The sequence below is a fragment of the Onychomys torridus genome, chromosome 3 (genome assembly GCF_903995425.1).
Source record: "Onychomys torridus chromosome 3, mOncTor1.1, whole genome shotgun sequence".
NCBI lineage: Eukaryota > Metazoa > Chordata > Mammalia > Rodentia > Cricetidae > Onychomys > Onychomys torridus.
The window spans coordinates 36,828,569-36,851,402 of record NC_050445.1 but is presented as its reverse complement, the minus strand read 5'-3'; the positions used below and the strand labels follow the sequence as shown (position 1 = coordinate 36,851,402).

The following is a 22,834-nucleotide window of genomic DNA, read 5'->3' as shown; positions in this document are numbered from 1 at the left end:
TATGACAGTCTACCATAATATCTTATACCTATCCATTCCATTTCTTCTTTTCCCTTTTTTTTTTTTTGAGACATATTTTCTTTCCTTAGGGAGAGTACTGAGTTTAACAGTTTCTTCCACCCCCAACCCTAGAACCATTATCCATAACCCTGAGAAATATGAAACCTTAGGGAGAAGGGGCGTCGTTTTCTTAGAATTGCTTCCTGCTGTTTAGGAAGCGATGGTTTCTCTGTTGGGTATTGTGAGAAAGCTCAGATAGTTAAATCTCAGTTAGACTAACTGTAGATTCTGCATCAACTCTCAGAGTAATGGGTAAGATTGTCTGAAATTTTGGCAAGAAGTGTAATATGATGATGATTACCATGGCATCATTCTGGATTGGGTAGAGTTGTTGTTGTTGGGGCCCCATCTTCCTTCTGGAGACTTCAGAGATTGCTATTGGAAAAAACTTATTTTTTTATCAGAATGGAAGGTTTGGATTTAAAGATGTCATGACATGTAAGAAAGGATTCCAAGAAATCAAGAGTAAGCATGGAGAGAATTAGAATCTTGAAGATAATGGTCCCTTATAATTGGTTTTCTTCTGTCTCACACCAGAGGGCTCTTCTGATATGGGACTGAAGAATCTCTCAACCTTTTCTTTTATCAATATGCTTGGGTTTAGAGAAGGAGTGAGCCAGTTCCATCTCCAAATCCAGCTTGGTTTATAATTAAATTGGAACCACAACTATTCTAGATTGATAGAGATATAGATGTTAGACAGTGATATCTTACCCTGTGTAGATTGGTACCAATAGATTCTTTCTTTCTGCTGTAAACATCCGGATATCCAAGGCCTTATGATTTCTGGAAGATGGGTATTTCCATTATCCTGGAAAGACAAAACAGAAGCCTACCCCAACCTTTGATTGTTAAATTTTTCTTACAACCTGAGGAGATGTCACATTGGTGGATGATCTTTTATTTCTCCTCCTCAAGGGGTTTCTCCTGTTCAAATCGAATTTTTATTAATTTTGTTGGTATCCATAGCTTTTCTTCTCCTGTGGAAACAAAAGCAAAACCCCTTCCCCAACGTAGGACATATCCAGGTTTCCATTCTGAGGTCAACACATCTTTGAAATAAACCGGTTGGTTTAGCTCAGGAGTTTTGTTTGTCGTCCAATGTCTCTCCGCAGCTGTTGTTCCTTTCTCATCAGCATTGAGAAAATTCAAGGTTAATAAAGCACTATGCAATCTATTTCTAGGAGTCATTGTTACCTGTTGCTGTTTATTTAGCATATCCTTTAAAGTTCGATTAGATCTTTCTATGACTGCTTGGCCTGTGGGATTGTGTGGTATACCTGTAACATGCTTTATATTGTAATAAGCAAAGAACTGTCTCATTTTATTGGAGACATATGCTGGGGCATTATCTGTATTGATTTGTACAGGTATTCCCATGATGGCCATAACTTCTAATAGGTGTGTAATCACAGAATCAGCCTTTTCAGAACTCATAGGAGTTGCCCACTGAAATCCTGAATAGGTGTCAATGGTATGGTGTACATACTTTAATCTTCCAAATTCTGCAAAATGAAACACATCCATCTGCCAAATTTTATTTCTTTGTATACCTTTTGGATTGCTCCCTGCAGGTAATGGAGTTTGGTTATAGAAGGAACAAGTAGGACATTTTTTCACAATATCCTTAGCTTGTTGCCAAGTAATGGAGAAATCCTTCTTCAAACCTTTGCTATTTACATGGTGTTTCTTATGAAATTCTGAGGCTTCTAGCACATTACCTATTAGTAACTGATCAATCTCATCATTACCTTGTGCTAGAGGTCCTGGCAGACCTGTATGGGATCTGATATGTGTTATATATATAGGATGTTCCCTTTTTCTGATGATTTCCTGCAGTTGTATGAATAATGAAGTTAATTCTGTATTATCAGGAATAAATTCAGCAGTTTCAATGTGTAAAACAACTCTCTCTGCATATTGAGAGTCAGTGACTATATTGAGGGGTTCTGTGAAGTCCATCAGTACCATAAGAATGGCATACAGTTCTGCCTTTTGTACAGAGCTGTATGGACTTTGTACCACTTTACTTAAGTCTCCTGATTTGTATCCTGCTTTCCCTGATTTATTTGCATCAGTATAGAATGTGAGGACTCCAGAAATTGGCTTTTGTCGTACAATGTGAGGAAGGATCCATTCAGTCTTCTTTATGAATTCTATCCTCTTGCTTTTGGGATAATGGTTGTTAATCTCTCCCAAAAAGTTACTGCAGGCTCTCTGCCAGTATTCATTATCTTTCCATAGTGATGAAATTTCCTCATTAGTTAAAGGTACTACAATTTCTGCTGGGTCCATTCCTGTCAACTGACGAAGTCTTAATTTACCTTTTTGAATCAAATCAGAGATCTTTTCTATATAAGTCTTTAATTTCTTATTTGGTTTACGTGGTAGGAATATCCATTCCAATATAATATCTTCCCTCTGCATCAAAATACCTGTGGGGGAATGTCTGGAAGGGAATATGACAAGAATGCATTTAAGTTCTGGATCCACACGATCCACATGTGCTTCTCGAATTGTCTTTTCTACTAGAGCCAATTCCTTCTCAGCTTCGGCTGATAATTCTCTAGGACTATTTAATTCTTTGTCCCCTTCTAGAGTATTAGCCAAATTTTGTAGTCCATCTTTGGGTATTCCCATGATACCCAATAAGTTGGAAATGCTTCCTAACAACTTTTGAAAATCATTAAGAGTCTTTAATCGATCTCTCCTCAGTTGTACCTTTTGGGGTCTAATTTTTTGTAACTCTATCTTATATCCTAAGTAATTAATAGAATCTCCTCTTTGTATTTTTTCAGGAGCAATTTGCAGTCCCCAGCGAGGCAAAACTTTTTTTACTTCTTCAAACATGCTTTCTAATGTGTCTAACTTTGGATCAGCTAATAGGATATCATCCATATAGTGATAAATTATGGATTGTGGAAACTTTACACGAATTATCTCCAATGGTTTTTGCACAAAGTATTGGCATAAGGTAGGGCTGTTTAACATTCCCTGTGGGAGGACCTTCCATTGATATCTCTTGACTGGCTGAGAATTGTTATAATTAGGAACTGTGAAGGCAAATTTTTCTCTATCATTTTCTTGTAATGGTATGGTAAAGAAACAGTCTTTTAAGTCAATAACTATTATAGGCCATTCTTTGGGTAGCAGAGAGGGCAAGGGCATCCCAGTCTGTAGGGAGCCCATTGGCTGAATTACTTTATTAATAGCTCTCAGATCTGTCAGCATTCTCCAATTACCAGACTTTTTTTTAATAACAAATACAGGAGAATTCCAAGGGCTGGTAGATTCTTCAATGTGTTGAGCATTTAACTGCTCTTGAACCAGCTGTTCTAAAGCTCGTAGCTTCTCTTTTGTCAAAGGCCACTGTCCAACCCAGACAGGTTTATTAGTTAGCCATTTTAAAGGTAAGGCAGTTGGTACTTCTGAGAGTTCAACAGCAGTTGTGCTCTGTTTGTGTACAGCCTGAATGGTTGGTGACTGGTTTTTATAGCATGTTATGATATTATTCCTAGAAACATGCATTGGCCTGTATTCCTTTTCTGAGAGTGTAGGAATTTTAATCTGGGTATTCCACTGTTGTAACAGATCTCGGCCCCATAGATTTACTGCTACATTTGCTACATATGGCTTCAGCCTTCCTCTCTGTCCTTCTGGCCCTATGCATTCAACCCATCTCGAACTCTGTTTTATCTGAGATAGGGTGCCAATTCCTAAAAGTTGGACATCTACCTCTTGAAGAGGCCAATTTGGATGCCATGATTTTGGTGTAATTATAGTCACATCTGCACTTGTGTCTACCAGGCCCTCCAGAACCAAGCCATTAATTCGAATTCTAAGCTTTGGTCTTTGTTCATTTATGGAAGTCTGCCAAAATATTTGTTTTATTGTGTTCTTTGTAAACTGTGATTCATCTATCAGAGCTGTTTTATCATCCATTGCAGTATTGGTTTTTACAATAGGCATTGGTTTATTCAGTTGTCCTGGAGAGGAATGTCTTCCACAGTGGCCGGGAATGTTCTTACCACATTTGATTTGGGGGCCTGCAAGAGGCCCCCTGAGGTGTTTCCCGCCAGTAAAGGGTTGCCTCGTATATCTATTTTTGATCTGCACTCACTGGTCCAATGTCGGCCTTTGCCACATCTTCTACATAATCCAGGAGGTGGTTGGGGTCTCCTGTTTAGGCTATTCCTAGAAGGAGTATTACTTCGAGGATTACCCCATGTACAGTTTTTACTTATATGACCTGGTGTACCATATCTAAAACATTTGGTACCACGGGGCCTTCTTTCACCTCTGGGATTTGTCTCTCCTATCCAAGCCTCATTACTGTAGTTAAAAGATTCAACACCATTAGTATACTGAATCCATTCTTCCAAAGGAGCTGATCTGATCTTTAATGGTGTAAGTATTCTTTTGCATTCTGCATTAGCATTGTCAAATGCCAAGTACTCAGTTAATACTTTTCTTAATTCTTTATCTGATACAGCTTTTGTTATAGCTGTGTTCAGCCTTTGTAAAAAATCAGTGAAGGGTTCATGTGGTCCCTGAAATATCTTTGTGTATACCTCAGTTGCTTTTCCAGGTTCTGGAATTTTTTCCCAAGCATTTAGAGCTGCTGTACGGCATAGGGATATTGTATGCTCATCATAAATGGCTTGTACATTCCTGTCAGCAAAACATCCCCTCACCAAGTATTTTATCTTGGGAGATCTCAAAACCTCTGAGTTTACCTTGTTGTTCTAAATTTCTTGCCTCTTCTCTCAACCAGCTTTTCCACTGTAACTGCTGGCTATATTCTAGAACAGCTGAAATTAACTGATGCCAGTCATCTGGAATGATTCTATGTGAGGTAGACCATGAATTTAACATCTGTTTTACATATGTGGAGTGTATCCCATATGTAACTACTGCTTCCTTTATATTTTTAAAGTCCCTTGTTGAAATTGGTTGTAATGTATATGTCGTATATGGCTCGGGGTGTGTGTCATCTGCTGGCTCCTCATGGATGATAACAGGATAAGCCATTGTATGAGAGCCATTTGGAGATGTTACAACCTGTATGGTCTTGCCCTTCTGCTTATTAGGTCCCTTGTCATGTTTATTGAGAGTTTCCTCCAGGGCTTGTAAACGAGTTCCTAGGGTCTGTTCCAGGGAGTAAACCTCCTCTCTTGTAAGGGATTCCAGATTTTTCATGGAATCATGGAAGTTTTTATGTTCTTCTGAAACACATGATTCCATGGACCTTATCTTATCAAGTAATGATAATTTTTCTTCCTTATATAGTGTCTGAGTAGCTACAACTTCACTCTGGAGAGTTAGTGTTCTATCCATTAAATACTCATATTTATTATCAGTAAAAGCAATTTTGGGTACAAGCTTGTTTTGTAAATTCTGGTTAGCAGATTCCAGAGAGAGAATCTTTTTATGTAAGTCCTGGCCAGCAGATTCCAGAGAAAGAATCTTTTTCTGTAAGCCTTCATTGCTATCTTTTAAAACCTGTAATTCCTGGTTAGCAGATTCCAGAAAGAGAATCTTTTTATGTAAGTCCTGGTCAGCAGATTCCATAGACAGAATCTTTTTCTGTAAGCCTTCATTGCTAACTTTTAAAGCCTGTAAATCCTGGTTAGCAGATTCCAGAAAGAGAATCTTTTTCTGTAAGCCTTCATTGCTATCTTTTAAAACCTGTAATTCCTGGTTAGCAGATTCCAGAAAGAGAATCTTTTTATGTAAGTCCTGGTCAGCAGATTCCATAGACAGAATCTTTTTCTGTAAGCTTTCATTGCTAACTTTTAAAGCCTGTAAATCCTGGTTAGCAGATTCCAGAAAGAGAATCTTTTTATGTAAGTCCTGGTCAGCAGATTCCATAGACAGAATCTTTTTCTGTAAGCCTTCATTGTTATCTTTTAAAGCCTGTATCAGTCCCAATAATGACTCATCTTTGTTCTTATTATTAAACCAGTGTTTGAACACTGTGTGAATTATTACAATGAATGTCAAAATGGTACAGGCCAGATATGTCTTAGGGAGGTCGTATATTTCCAGGAAAATGTCATTCAGCATACAGGCAAAAAGGTTATTAAATTCTTGTGAGGTAATGTTGTCAGCCATATTACAAGAATTACTCAAAATTTGTTAGTCAGTTTTAAGGTGTAAAATTATCAAGTACTTTTACTTGAAAGAAGCTTACCTTTCCGTGGTTTTTGGGGGTGCAACAGCACTTGTCAGCCAGCAGGAGGCGTTGGTATAGCTCCAAAGCAGGGCCTGCTGGCAACCTTGGCTGGCGGCAGCTGAAGGCAGGAGCCAAGATGGCGGGGAAACGGCACTCGGAGGAGTGGGAAGATCTCACTCACAGCGGTTTTCGCTGGTCTGGGGGATAAGCTAGGGAACTGAGACTGGACTAGCTGCTCCCTTTTTCGGGAATGGAACCGTGTAGGTGTCCCCTGGTTAAATGGAACTTTGCAGGCGGTTTTAGGTACCCGCCAGCCGGGGAGGAGGCTGAGGGAGGGAGCCGCCTAGGCCTTTGGAATTTGCCCCACGTGAGCGCCAGATATTGGTTAAATTATTAAGGCCACTCCACGTAGTTAAAAGGGAGGTTTATTTTGTAGGGTAACTTACAAATGAAGGGGTAGGTTACAGGGTCTGGCAAGGGTATAGCGCAGTCCGGCGGTGTTCTCTGGAGAACTCTGCTCGGTCTACCTCCAGCGTCCAGAGTCCGGGAACCAAGAGACAGAGCTCTTCCCGATCCTTCGTCTTCCGCTTCCTCCTCTGCCCCGCCTTGTGGGCGTGACCATTACCGAAGCCTCAGTGGGGGTTGGAACTTCCAGGCCAATGCTGGGATGGCTACCCACTACAGTATACTTATTCACATTTTCCTTCTGCTTTTATTGAATGTTGTAAACTTTTCTGATTCATTTTTAGTATGTTTATTATTGGTATATATGATGTACTGAATTTTGTTTGTTGACTTTGTATCCTACTACTTTGCTGAAAGTATGAGATATGAAGATTTCTTGTGGCATATTAGGGTCCTGTAAGTGTAGGATAGTGTGCTCAGTATATGGGAATACTTTTCTTCTCCCTTTCCTGTCTCTATCCCTCATCTCTCTCCTTAGCCTAAAAAATCAAGCACTGATTTGAGTATGCATGGAACATGTGGACACCCTTGTCTTATTCTTGATTTTAGGGGACATGTTTTTATTTTTTCCCCATTCAGTATACTGTTAACAGTAGGTTTGCTATGTCTTGCTTTTACTGTGATGAGGTATGTTCTTTCTATTCCTAGTTTCTTTCTTTTTTTGGAGGGTGCGGTTTCGAGACAGGGTTTCTTTGTAGCTTTAGAGGCTGTCCTGGAACATACTCTGTAGACCAGGCTGGCCTCCAACTCACAGAGGTCCACCTGTCTCTGCCTCCTGAGTGCTGAGATTAAAGGTGTGCACCACCACTGCCCAGCTTATTCCTAGTTTCTTTATGGCTTTTATCATGTGGGGATGGTGAACTTTGCCAAAGATTTTTATTGCATGTTTTGAGAAAATCATGTGATGTCTGTCCCTAGACCTCTTTATGTGCTATATTATACTTACTGTCTTACATATGTTAAAACCATCTTTTCATCCTTTGGATAAAACCAATTTGGTCATAATATATAATTCTGAATGGTCTTGATCTTTGATTTGTAAGAATTTTCTTGAAAAGTTTTGCATCTGTGTTTGTCAAGAAGTTGGCCTATAATTTTTTTTGTTTTTCTTTTGTCTTTATCTGGTATTGTTGTCGGGGTAATACTGACATTGTAGGAAGAGTTCAAGAGTATTCCTTCCCTCTATTTTTGTAATGGGATACTTTGAAGAACATGCGTGTTCTTCCACATTCTTGAGCAGTGAATTCTGAGTTTTTCTTGAAACTATTACTACTTTAATCTCATTGTTAGTTATCAGCCTGTTGTTTTTTTCTTTTCTTAATTTTGCAGGTCATATATATCTAGAAATTTATTCATTTCTTCTAGACCCCCCCTTTTTTAAGTATTTCAAAGAATTCTATAATTGTTTTCTGGATGTCATTGATATCTATGGTAATGCCCCCTGTTTCGCTCCTAATTATATTTCTTTGAGATTTTTCTGTCTTTCCTTTGGTTGTTTTGCTGAGGGTTTGTTATTTACCTTCTTGTAACTAACTCTGTGTTCAGTGCTTCTTAGTGCTGCTGCTTTCGTCTCTGTTCCATTAATTTTTGCATTGTTCTTTATTTTTTTCTGTCTGCCTATTTCAGGCTTAGTTTCTTTTTTTGTTTGTTTTTGTTTTGTTACCTCAATTTTTTTAAGATGTAAAATCACATAAACTGTTCTCTTAGTACTGCCTTTAATGTATCTCAGAGGATTTGAAAAGTTGTGGCTTTGTTTTCAGTTGATTCTTGGAATTTAAAATTTTCCTCTCTGATTTCTGTGACTCATGATTATTCAAGAATGTATTAATTAATCTCTATGTGTTTAGTTAGTTTTTCTTGTTATTAGCTTCTAGCTTTTTTTTTTACTATGATCAGATAAGATAGAAGAATTTATTTTGTATTTGTTACTAATTTTTTTGTTACTCATACTGTGTTCTATTTTGAAGACACTTCTGTAGACTTCTGACTAGAAATTTACCATCTTCACCATCTCTAAGTTCAATGATTTATGTGTATTTACCCTGCTGTGCAACTTTTGTCTAGAGCTTGTTCATCTTTCAGAACTGAAAGTCTGCGCCTATTGAGCGATAGCTCTTCCTTTCCTCGCCTCCTTAACTCCTGGCACGGCGCATGAGTTTGCTGTCGCTGTGATTTTGAGTACTTGTACACTGTGTACTAGTGGAATCACAGTGCTTGTCTTTTGTGACTAGTTTGCTCAGCATCATCTTTTAAGGTCAGCCCATGTTGTAATGTGTATTACAATGTTCTTCCTCCCCAAGGCTCAACACTGTTCCATTGCTCAGATACTGTGTGTTGTTTGTCTACTCACCTGTTTATGGACTCTGGGGTTCCTTCTCCCTCATGGCTACTGTAGCAGTGTTGTGCTGTAAATATTTTCTTTGTCATCCCCTTTTAGATCTTTTGAGTTGGTGTCCAGAAGTAGACTTCCTGGATCATATGGTGATTCTATTTTTAAGTTTTTCAAGGAATAGTCACAGTGTTTTCACTGCAGTTACACTTTTTTATGTTCTTATCAACAGTGCATATGGGTTCTGTTTCTTCACACTTGTCATTTTCTTTCTTAGGTTTTGATAGTAGACATCTTAATTGGTCTGAGGTTATATTTGATTGTTGTTTTAATTTGCATTTCCCTAATGATTAGTGATGTTGAGCATCTTTTTGTGTGTGTATCGCCTATTTGTTTGTCATCTTTGAAACTTGTTTACTCATGTCCTTTGCCTACTTTGTAATTGGGTCATTTGTTCTCTTATTGTAGGTGTTTTTTATTTTAGATATTAACTCTTCTTCAGATATATGGATTCCAAGTACTTTCTCTTGTTGGTTTTATTATGTTGGTTGTGTCCATTGTAGACCTTCATTCAAATTTTGATGAAGTCACTTTTGTCTTTCCTTTTTTTGCCTGTGCTTTTGGTGTCATCTGTAGGGACGCCGTGTTAAATAGGTGTCTGAGCCTTTTGTTCTGTTCTCATCAATGACTTGTATTGTGTTAGATCTTATGCTTAGGGCTCTGATCTAACTTTTTGTGTGTGGTGCCAGGTAAGGGTGAGTGTCCACCTCTAGTTCAGGAGGTGTGTGGAATCGTCCTTTATCAGAATAGTGCTAGGCTGCTTTCTCATCACCAGTGTGTGGGGCTTGTTTCCCAACAGCTTTTCTAACATGACGTCTGCCGTGCTTTCTTGTTTTTAATCTAATAGATAGAAAATAGTAGTTTGAGCAGCTGGCCTCAAGTCGCCTCCTGTTCAGCCTTCTGAGTACCTAGGACCGCAGGGCCATGCTTGTGTAACCTGCTAGATTTTCTTTTTAATTTGAGACATTTATTAGTTTCACCTAGGTACATTTTAGAGTTGATTATTTGGCATATATTTTCCCAGATACCCAGTAGACCTTTGTAAGTTAAAAAAAAAAAGAAAGAAAAGAAAAGAAAATTTGTGGTAAAATCTTGGTTTGTAATTTTATATAATGAGTCTGTTTTAGTGTTTATTTTTGTCTTTTTCATGCTAATGTTATTTTTTTCTGTGACTTGTTTTCTGTTAAACTATTTTCTCTTTGGTCTTTTAAATCTTATTTTTCCCTACCTTTGTCTGAACCATTTTATCTGAAATATATTTTAAATTTTCTCATGGACATTTTATACTTTTAAAACATGTATGAGATAACTGTCTTTTCATTTTACCTTTTCCCTGACTTTGGTCACCTTTTACATCTCCCTAGATTTTATTCATGTCTATGTTTAAATTTTTAATTTCTGGCAAAAGGTAGCTTAACGTTTCTTCAGATTTTTTATTTAATATATTATTTACGTCTAGTGTGTTGCCTTCTTGTTTTCTTGTGTTTTGTGTTTTTTTTTCTTTTATTGTGTGCATTGATGTTGGGTTTTTTGACTGTTTTATGGTATGCCAGTATGAATTGTTCAATATTTTTTTTCATTGTTTTTGTGGCACAGAAGTAAAGACTTTTCAGTTCATTGGCTCCCTCTTCTGTTAGTATAACAAAGTCCAGATATATTTATGGATTAAAAAAAATTGTTTTGGTGGTGGGGAAAGGTTGTATATTGTCTGAATTTTGGCTCTCTGGTATGAGTCCATTAAATTTTTAAAATTATTTCTTAACTGTCCATTAGCCAGAAGGCATTTCTCTCTTCTTCTTTGTCTTAGTCTTACTGCCCTTCTTTAGAAGCTATACTTTAAAATCTATTCTTTTGGTTTGTGCTTGTCTTTAAATCCCTTCCCTTGTAGTCAATGCACCAATCTACTTGTATAAGATTTTTGTATTTGTAACCACAAATAGATGTTGTCTTTCATGATGATGACTTTGCAGTGATTTTGTATCATCCTTAACATTACGAAACATTCTTTTCATTATAGTTATTTACCATTTAGTTTTGCCAGCTACAAAACCTGTGGCAAGGTCTGTGAGCTGGCTCAGGTAAAGCTTTACAACTGTGGCGAAAGCCTGGCAACCAAATGGATTTAGTACTTGGAGCCCATTGAAGGAGATAAAACAGACTCTACAGAGTTGTCCCCTGACTTCCCCACTGCCATAGGAGATTTGTTTCCCCAGTGTCATGCATGCACACACACGCACACATTGACTGTGGCAGTGCAAAGGCCGGGCTGAGCATGAGATGTGCTTTCTAGGAATATTATTTTAAGTTACAGTTTTGAATTTGGAGCAGTTTTTCTCCTTTCAAGTTATCTGCCTGTCTATCTATCATCTATCTGTCTGTCTGTCTGTCTGTCTATCTATCTATCTATCTATCTATCTATCTATCATCTATCTATCTATCTATCCATCCATCCATCTATCTATCTATCTATCTATCTATCATCTATCATCTATCTATCTATCTATCTATCTATCTATCTATCTATCTATATCATCTTATCTATCATCTATCTATGTACCTATTGATGAATTTTGTGTGGTTTGTTTATTCTTACTGTCCTATATAGTTATTGAAGAAAATACCAAGGGATGGGGTATCTAACAGTCACATTGCTAATCTGGCAGTTCACAAAGCTGAAGTTTGCGATGTATATACCCTTTCAGTATTTTTCTTGTTGTTGAGTTTTGATATCATACTATTTTATTTAAGCACAACTCTGTAAGATTGATAATAAAATATCTGCAGATGAAAGGGTAGAGATCATGGAAGATTAAATAATTGAGCGTGATGTCACACCTGGAAAGTATAGAGATAATCAAAACTAGAATTATATGGCTTTAAGCTCTTACTCTTTCCCCCTATATCCTGCTGTTTACCTAAATAATTGGACTTAAAGAGTATTGACAATGGATTGCAATCCAGTACATTGTTTTGATTATCAGTGTGAACTCTCAGTTGTTTTATTCATCTGTTCTTACTCCTCCCTTTATCCTGGATGCCAGTTTTATTTTAGCAGCCTCTGTGACTGTTACTTCTGGATCTTCAAAGGTCCTTGCTCTAAATGAGTTAATGGGTAGTAAACTCTGTTCCACGATAATAGGATTCAGTAGATTATTTGTTTTGTTTTAAAATACTTTTTATCATTGCTTTAAACAAATTTACTATCTTTCCCTCTTGACCAACACTAGTCCTTAGTGTACCTGTGTACATTCAATGCTTTCAGGTCAGCAGGGTGGATTAATATTCTTGTTCTGTCTACCTCAGATAGTTTCCTTTTTGGCAGCCTCTTTTCTGGAGTGGGGTGTTTTATTATCTGTAGGTTTCTTTAAGGTAATTTAATCTGCACCTTAGGGGTTCTTAGCTAACATTTTTGAAGTACCTTAATCAGGAATCTACACTCCAGGGGTAGTTAGTTAACATTTGAAAGACCCTAATCAAGATTCTGTACTCCAGAGGCAACCAGTGCTTCAGTTACTGTTCTCCTCTACACCAGTGGGTGCATTAATTAGAACAAAACATGTAAGGAGTCATTTTTCACTGGTGAAAGGAGTGATACTAAGATATATATTTGACCAAGAATTTCTGCAGAGAAGAATGGAGGATGAGAATTGGGGAGGTCACCTAGCTTTCTAGCTGAATTAGGAGCTTGCTTTGCTCCCAGGCTTGTGGCACCCACAGTGAGTGGATTTCTCAGGCCAGTGGAGCACTAGCTAACACAAATGGGCCAATCCTAGCTTTCTTGTCTGTCTAGGAGATCACTGGCTCCACACCCTGGCTCTGTTCATTGTTCACCTTTCCTGTCTTCAGCAGTGTTACTGTTTGTTTTGAGCCAGACTATGTCCTTTCTATTTCAGGAATTATATTTTATGTGTAATTATGTAATAAGCAAATTGGATATCTCAGGAATATGAGTTACGGTGTGATTTTTCTGAGGCACACAAATTATATTTTAGTGGCGATTTCTTACTGTTTTCAAGACTATTGTCAAGATTGCCAGGTCCCATCTGTGGTGTAGCACTGTAGACATGTAATTTGTTTGATACTTTAGTGCTCCAATTAGGAGCTAGACAACTTTTCAAAGGCTCGTTGATTTTTCTTACTCCTTTTATTTTTTGAGATGATATAAGTACATCATTTTCCCTTTCCTTTCTCCCCTCCCAACTCTCCTGTGCACCCTCCTTTCTCCCTTTCAAATAAATGACCTCTTTTCTATTTTTTTAAATTAATTGTTGTTATAAAGCTCTTCTTTATATTGAATTCTGCTCAGTACTGGCAAACAGTTCTTTTCTTATACAGAGCTTATATTGTTTAAATACAACATGTAATTCAAATTACATTTATTTAAATCATTTACTGTATAATAACTTTACACAATTTGTATATTGTGCATAATATAATGAGTGACATCTGTCAAGAGTTCCTATAGTAAACACTGCCATTGTATCATGCCCTAATTAACGTGAACAAGCAGTAGTGCTAAATGATACGATATGGCATATTCAACAATGAATTAAAGGGCCTTGTCTTCTGCAGTTTTGTCATGTGTGTGGTAAGCCATGATACAAATTGCTGATTTTTGTCTTACAAATATTGAAGAAAGAAAGCAGCCATGGGCTGATGGGCTAGATTTTTTTCTATATTCATTTGCGAAGTCATTAAACAAAAAGTATTTAGCTTCATGAATAGATGATTCACCTTGTTTGCTTGTTATTTTTTTGTTCAATTTCTGTGGAATAGTGTCTTTCTGTGTATCCCTGGGTAGTCTTCGTCTTGTGGTTATTTCAGGTGTGTGCCATCATGCCCAGGCCTTTATCTGCTAATTTTTTTTTTTTTTTTATGTGCTGTTAGTAATACAGGTATACATATAACAGGCTCTAAGCCATGTAACCAGAGATGGAGGGTTCATGTGAATGTGGAAGTCTAGAGCTTGAGAAGGTCTTAGCTATCTTCTCCTTAATTCTTTCATCCGTCCAGTCAGGTGAGACCCTCCTTCCGTGTTTGCTCTCAGCTGTCTCTGTCTGTTTCTACCTAAGTCTGTAGAAACAAAGTAGTGTGGAAAGTAATAAATACTTGGAGCCAGCAGGGTTGTAGGACGAAGAACAAGTTAAAAGTTATCCTCATTCTTTAGTAGGTTACATTAACCTGTCAGGCAGTAAGATTCTAGAAACTGCATTTGATTCATCTTCAGTTGTTAGGATCTTTCAGACAATATAAAGTTGAGGATAAGAGAACTGGAGAAGAAAGTAATATATTTCTAGCTTTAAAATATCTAATAACTATATACTGGGTATCCGCTATTGCAATTTAGGTGCTTGGGAATGATGTGGACATGAGGAGTTTGGAAAGATGCACAAGTGTGTTATGAGTATTGCGTGAAGCCTTATTGAATTTCAGTTAAGTTATTTTTTTACTTTTTTTTCTTAGTGATATTGTCTGACCTTGTAGATGTTTGTGAATATTAGACTAGTCACGTTGGTTATATTACCCTTTTACAATGCCTTTTAATTTTCAACTGATGTAAGTGAAATAGACAATATAAATCAATTAATATTGAATCTGTTAAGTATTTATGCTTTAGGTAATTTCAGGAGACAACAAAAAGCTAAATTTTTAAACAGATGTGATGTTTATGGCCATGGCATTTCATAATTTATATCTTGCTTATGTGTTGCTTTTTAATGACCTAGTTCTCATATTAGTGTGTGTATAAGTAGCTATATGCCATGTCATTGCAGGCAATATTAACTTAAACTGTATTTACCTTATCATCAGTCACCCTAGGCAGGGAGCTGCGATGTCTAGGTGGCTCTCTGTATGTGTCCTGTTTGTGACTCTCAGGGGTGCTTTTTACAAAGAGCATTTTGGGCAGGTACATTTCCCTTACTTTTCTTCCTGCCTGAGCTCTTTTTGTAGTTCAGCCTCATCTCCTCCTCTTCCATGCTGAAGTGAGACGGCTCCCTGCTGCTGAGTACTTTTCTTGCCTTGCTGTGGGGATGGATTTGCTAGATAGAGTATTTCTGTGGCCTGAGGTATCCCACATCTTGATGTATAAAACAAAACCAGGAACTGAAACATTAGATTTGGAAGTATTGATGATATTTTAAAAACTTGTCTTCAGATTTTTTATCTTTTGAGGCTAAGCCTCTGGGTTCTACTTCCAGTTTCATTAGTATAGACATTATTTTTATTGAGTACTGTATCATTAAATATACTCTATTGTACTGAATGCCCTATGAATATGGTCTCTTTCTTTCTCACTTTCTGGGAGCCTAATGAGTTTAATAAGACATCATAGACAAATTATATAGAGGATTTATTCATAAGAATGAGCTTGCATAAGTAACTATCTTTCATGTTACTAAAATACCTTTGGTTCATATTTAAGTATATATTTTACGTTAAAATATACACATCATTAAGCTTGTATTTTAGTCATTTAAAATGTATAGATCAGTAAGTAGTATTTAGTACATTCATAGTGTGTGCCGAAAGTACCCCCATCCATCTGCATAGCTTTTTATCTTGTAAAACTCAAAACTCAGTATCTACTAAGAAGTAACTATTCTTTTCTTCCTTTTCCTTGTCCCTGACAAACAACCTTCTACTATGTTTCTGGGAATTTTGATCCCACTAAGTACCTCAGTATTAGTGGAATCAAGAAGTATTTGTCTTTTGATAGTCTTATATCACTTAGCATGATGTATTCAAGATTCATCCATGTTGCAGTGTGCTAGGATTCCCCCGTTTTAAAGTGGAATGACATGCCACTATTTATGTAGATCACACTTTGCTAATCTGTTCATGTATTGGTGAGCACCTGGGTTGCTTCTAAATTTGGCGATTATGGGTAATGTTGCCATTATAATAATGAATGTTGTGAATAATGAATCGTTATGGGTATATAGATATGTACTTGAGAAATATGGTTCATAACAGATACTGGTTTAGTTTGTAGCTTTCTTGTGCTGTCTTTGTTTGGCTTTGATATCTACAGGCATTTTCAGGGATATCTAGGTTGTTACATGGATGCTAGAACACAGACTCCAGTCCTCATGATTGGTGAGCCATCTCTCCAGCCCTAATATGGCTTTTATCATGTGGTTCTTAGTAGTGACAAAGTTCTCAGATCATTAGGTAATCCTCTCCACCTACTCACAGGGGTTAAGAACTACTGTGGGAGGCTATGTCCTCCTTTTTAAGAACAGATGGTTTGGGTAAAGGTTATAGTATAAAGAACTATAGGGATATTTGGCATATAATATAACTTGTCAGAAGGTTTTCATTGATTATAACAAATGTCTGTGAAAACACACACACACACACACACATACACACACACACACAAATACAAATCTCTCTGTCTCACTTTCATAAACAAGGTCTCATTATGGAATTTGCTACCTAGCCCATGCTCACTTTGAAATGCAATCCTTATGCCTCAGCCCCTAAGTAGCTGGGATTGCATGGTGTGGGTCACTATGCCAAGTCACACATATGTTTGAAGAAAAATATGGTTTCTTTGGCAGTTATTCAGTACCTCTTTACTATTATATTTTTCCTCAACTCTTCTCATATGTTTTCTTATACATATGTTTCTCTTCATTTCTTTTTTTGTTGTAGTTATATACTTTCTCCCCTACATATATTTATAACATTTTATTCCCTCTGTGTATCACTTTTATCTAATGAGTGGGAAGTTGAGACTGGGCTGTGAGTCCTTAGAGTTCTCCTGAAATACCATGTATGGTATTTTAGAGACAGCATGTACTTAATTATCAACAGACTTGGGTCAAAACAGTCTTTGTAAAACTGGATATTTGCATCTTCATATATAATTGCTTGTACATTCATTACTAATCAATTAGTTTGAATTGAGGGCTGCTGCATATTACTGTGTAACTTAATGTAATAGAAAATTTCTCTGATTCCTTTAAGAGAATAATCAAAGCAGTGATTTTTATTAGTCTTGCTATGCTGTTGAATTAATGTGGAAACTGGATTTGATATTTCTGGTGTGCTTTTCTTTTGCAGTGAGGGAGATGAACCTACAAGACATCAAGGAGGACTTGGAGTGTGATCCAGAGGAGAACAGCACTCTTTTCATGGGAATTCTTATCCAGGGACTGGCCAGACTGAAGAAGATCCCTGAGACAGTTAAAGCCATTAAAGAGCGTTTGGAGCAGGAGCTAAAGCAGATTGTGAAGAGGTCAACCACTCAGGTGGCAGACAGTGGCTATCAGAGGGGAGAGAGCCTCACTGTGGACAATCAGCCAAGGTAGACGAGGGTGTAGTCTGGTGTTGGCTTCTCTTTTTCTTGTATACTTTCTAGGGTGGAGAGTAAATAATTTATCTTCAGATGGGTTATTTTCTTGAGCTGAGAATCCACACATATTCAGGCCAGGCATTGTCTATCTTGCTTTGATTTGTTGAGAAAATTGAGGCCTACTGTCCATATTCACAGACATTGAATGAGAGATACAAGCCTGTTTCTAATGAAGAGTGTTTATTACCACACATGTTAATACATCAAAGGCAAGAAAGAATGGAGCAGTTGTTGAACATGTGTTAGGTACCAAGCTGTCTCTGAGATAATTTGTGTGTATTATTTCATTTAGTTTTCACTGTTTCTCTCTTGCGAGTTATCAGTGTCCACATCTTATATTTAGAATAACTGATTGTAGTTAGCCAATCAGTTTGGAGGCTGGCTGGTCTTGGAATTGAATACATGGCTGCGTGATTCTGAAGTCTGTGGTCTTTCCTCTGTCTTGTGTTTTCCTCTTCATCTTGTGGTGATATTTGTGAATAGGAAAATAGTAGATATTTCTGTAGTAGGAATCTTAAAGGTACTTGTTAATGAAATCAAACCTGAGGCCAGTTATTGGGATGAATGCTGGAAGATCAGAGAAGCAGAACAAGCCACAGCTATCTTGCTACCTTGCTAGTTCCTCAGGAGATCCTGTTTCCTCAGGCTGGCTGGAAGCTTGAGTCCTTCTCCACATGAATCTCAGCTGAACTGTGTTGCTCCAAAGCATGAATGTTAAACCAGCCAAATGCTTAACTTACTCTGGTGCTTGGTTTTCACGCCTTATATATCTTTCTTTTTCTGCCCCCACTCCCTGGGATTAAAGACTGCTTTCTGAGATAAAAGGCGTGTGTCACCATGCCTGGCTGTTTCTCATGTGCCTTGAACTCAGAGATCCAGAGGTATTTCTGTCTCTGGAATGCTAGGATTAAAGGTGTGTGCTACCACTGCCTATCCTCATGTTTAATATTGTGGCCATCCTGCTCTCTGACCCCAGATAAGTTTATTTTGGGGAACACACAATATTTCGGGGAACACAATACTGAGAGAAAAAAAAATTAAAGATACATTTTACAATTGCTAATTGCTGATTTTCCCTCTGTAAACTTGCTTGCATTAGGCACTGACCCATCCCCTCCCTGGAAATAAGTAAAAAGTTTTAGAGTCCATACACCGGCCTTGGGATAAGGTCTGTAACTGTAGGTAGAAGACAAATGAGCTTAAGTCCCTGTTTGGAAATTCCCCAAATGGGACCCAAGATAAGGACCATCTGGCAAGTCCAGCAAACTAGGTCAAATGTCAGCCAATCACAAGCCTGTAACTATGTGAACTCCCCTTCAGACCTTCCCTGAGCCAACCAATTTACGACGAGTGTTACAAAATTCCCCGCGTAACAAAATGATTGCTGAAATATGTAGTGATTTTTAAATTGGGCCAATCCCGGAGCACCTGATGTCTTATGCTAATTTTATGGTTTATGCCTTTAAAAATGCTTTTAACCGCTGCTTGGGGCTCTCTAACTGATGGGGCAGAGAGTCCGCTGGTGCCAGCACTGAATAAATTCCTCTTGCTTGTTGCATCTGCTGGTTTGGAATCTTGGTTTCTGGGGTGCCCTCCCCCCTCCCGCGCAGATGAAAGTATCCCAGGGGCCTGGGGTCTTTCAAATACCACCACACATTTCTACATTTCCTTAAAAGAATAAATAAGATTTGAATTTCAAAGTTTTTGTTTTATAGGATAACATGGCAATGTGATGGTATTGTGTTCCCCACAATATTGAGCACCCTAACAAATTTATCTGGGGTCAGAGAACAGACAGCCATTAGAACAAAGCCAAAAATGGTGGCTAGAAAACAGGTCAGAGCAAGCCATAGCAGAAGTTGGGCGGTGATGGTGCATGCCTTTAATCCCAGCACTTGGGAGGCAGAGCTAGCCAGATCTCTGAGTTCAAGGCCACTTTAGAAACAGCTAGGCTTGGTGACACACAATTAAATCCCAGAAATCCAATCTTTAATCCCAGAGAGTGGGGGACAGAAAGAGAAAGATATATAAGGTGTGAAAACCAGGCACCAGAGTTAGTTAAGCTTTTGGCTGGTTAAGCTTTTAGGTTTGAGCAGCGCAGTTCAGCTGAGAGCGATTTGGATGAGGACTTAGAAGCTTGCAGTCCGAGGAAATAAGACTAGCTGAGGAACTGGAGAGGTGAGGAAACTGTGGCTTGTTCTGCTTCTCTGATCTTCCAGCATACACCCCAATAACTGGCCTCAGGTTTGATTTCATTAATAAGACCTTTTAAGATCCCTGTTACATCTTCAGATCCCTAGAAGTGGCTATAATTTCCTGGGAGAATGTGTTTTTCAAGTCAGATTTTTGGAAACAACTGTCCAGTATTGTATGGTAGTGTTTGAAATTAGGAGTTAAAAAAAATGAGATTGACTGTAAAGTGGATCTCTTAACTCTTGCCTCCTTCACATCTACCCTTCTTCCCCAACACACACCAGGCATATAAGGCTGCTATGGCATGGGAGAGAAAAACATCAGTGAAGATTTCAGTTTCTTTGGAGAGCAGAAGGCAGATTGATGTGGTGGTGTGTGCTTATAGTCTCAGTGCTCAGAAGTCTGAGGCAGGAGGATCTGGAGGTCATCGGCAGCCTAGGCTACATAGGGAGACACTGTCTCAAGGGGGAAAAATCACATGAGAAAAAAGTAATTTTCTCATTTGTTTGAATGGATGTACATGGGAGATGGTAATGCATAAAGTGTTATACTTTTCTTGATATGCTACTAAGGAGATTCTGTCGTTTTTACTTAACATGCACATCATTGTAAAAACAGATACTAAGCAGAATTAAGGAGAAAGAATACTAACTCAGCCTAGATGGTCTCAGACTTATTTTAATATTTTGGAAAAGCTAATATATTCTATTCATATTTTCTGAAATTTTTTTGGATATTTAAATAATACTGATGTTGACTTAAAAATCTTTCAAAAATAATTCTCTTACAAAGTTCATTTTGAAGTACTATAACTGGTAAAGGAACAACAAAAAACCCTTCAAACTACTATCTACCTGTCTACCATTAGGGGATGCATCAAAACAGATAGTTGATGAACATGGATTTTGGAGAGCAGATCTGACAGTATTGTAGCTCCTGGTACCTTACAGGGTTGCCTGCTTTAGATGAGGTTAATGGTTATAATGCTTAGTTAGAACATCATACACATGCATTTACATACCAATGCATATGTTTATTATTGGTGCCTTCTTCAATCTTCATGTGTTTGAGTACTCATGTTGTGATTCAGAGATTCAGAATTGAACTTCGCTTTTCTTCTTTCTTTGCTTGGTGCCTGGATTTCTGCAAAGACCTTTTGACTCTTTGCTAATGAATACACTAAAATTCTGCTTTGCTATTTGCTGTGTTGTTGCAAGTGCCCAGATGAATAGACTGAACTTTCATAGGGAAATAACATTACTCTAATATATACTGGAAATAAAGCACAGGGCACAGATCAGTAACTTTCCTGCAGCTCTCATTATAGTTGCCCTAAAAACAATGTCTTTCATAGGATTTTGACCTCTTTCTCTTCTATTGCCTTAGCTGTTTCCAGAATTTAGGAGTGAAGATTACATCAATAGAAGTAGAAAGTCAGCTCCTTGCCCCAGGAAATTCTAAATGGTTTTCTGTGAGGAATGAGTCAGCAGTAGTAGAGGCCTTTTTCCCCTTCTCTCTCTCTCTTTTTCTTCTTCTTTTTTTTCATTTTAAAGGTCTGTCCTTCCTTCCTTCCTTCCTTCCTTCCTTCCTTCCTTCCTTCCTTCCTTCCTCCTTCCTTCCTTCCTTCCTTCCTTCCTTCCTTCCTTCCTTCCTCCTTCCTTCCTTCCCTTTCTCTCTCTCTCTCTCTCTCTCTCTCTTTCTTTCTGCAGAGTACATTTTGATACCGAGAAGCAAACAAATGTTTTTGTTTTTCTGTATAACATAATTCCATTTTATAGAAGCCAAAATCTACTTATTTTTGGCCAGAATCCTTTATTACAAAATAGAATATTACAGAGAAAATAATCATTTGGGGATAAACCATGTTATTAGATCAAAGACTAAATTCTTGGATTGGGATTCCAAATGACTGACAATTCTGAGCTGACTTCTGGCTGCTAGTTTCTGATAGTTGTAAGGTCCCTTAAAACTCCTCAAGAATTAATTCCCTTAAGTTAATCACAGTCATTCTGAAAATGATTAGCAATTGTTGCTTCCAGGGGCTTGGAACTTTAGAAAGGATATTATCAAATTATTCCATGAGGCATCCATGATGCTTATGTGTTGAAGCTTTCCTGAGATATTAGTGACATCTGTTTCAGAAGGAAGTAAAACCACAGTGACATTATTAGTGTCATCATTATTGTTATTTTATACCTCAAGCCTATTATTGCTTGAGATAGAAGAATCTGTTTTCCTTAAGCAAAATTGGAATATAGGAATAATCCCCATCCATTCAGAACATGCATATTCTCTGGCTAACCCTAATGAAATAAATTATTCTAAAACATTTATATGCAAATGCAACTCTGAGGCAAGGCATCAGTACTGTAAGTTTCCCTGGAAGTTTCATTGTTCATCTCCATCTTGTTAAATATATTGTGGTTGTAATGCATTGTAGGCCTGTTTCCATTTGTCTTATGCAAAGCGAGTTAATGTTGTGTGGTATTTTGCTGGAAATGGAGATTGAACGAGGCTATTGAATTTCATCTTGCTTTAATTTATACAAAGCCAGAATACTTTTTCCTTCATCAGTTTAAAAAATCATTTTGGTGACCTACTTTTTATTTTTTATTTTCCAAACTACCCATTTATTCATATTCATAGGAGAAATATTTTATCTTTTTGGTTCTTCCACTACCTTTAATGTTTATAAGCTTCTTTACAATGGTAAAGGGAAATGTCCAGCCGTTATTTGGCTGTTCTTACTGACTTGGTAAGTGTTAACTTGGTGGTAAGTACCTTGCTAACCTAGTGCAGCCATTTGCTGCTTATTGTTCCCCTCAAAGGCAAGGCAGTGTCTTCAACTTCAGCTGGCCAGTGTGGCCACAGCCTCTGCAGGTTAGAACCAATTTCTTCAATTTTTGCTGTCTTGTTGATTATTCCCAGAAATCTAGCTAATGAGATTTTTCTTCTTCTTCTTTTCTTCTTCTTCTTCTTCTTCTTCTTCTTCTTCTTCTTCTTCTTCTTCTTCTTATTATTATTATTATTATTATTATTGTGTCAAAGAAGCCAGAAGTTCTATAGTAGTTCACAAATACTAAAAGTGAGAGGAAAACATTGAAGGAAAAACGTGTTCTCATGAGTGTTGGATCTTGTCAAGAATAAGGAAGTGAGCCAGAGGAGGTGGTGGTGATTGGATTGTATATGA

General features: G+C 37.6%; 1 protein-coding gene across 1 annotated transcript in view; it reads left to right on the top strand.

The window, feature by feature from the left end:
* Exoc4 (exocyst complex component 4) overlaps window positions 1–22,834 on the top strand; it is a 767,731-nt gene that overhangs the window by 79,016 nt on the left and 665,881 nt on the right. The window contains exon 6 of the mRNA XM_036180825.1: window positions 17,160–17,403. Within this exon, the coding sequence (XP_036036718.1) occupies window positions 17,160–17,403 (244 nt within the window). The remainder of the gene's footprint in view (window positions 1–17,159; window positions 17,404–22,834) is intronic.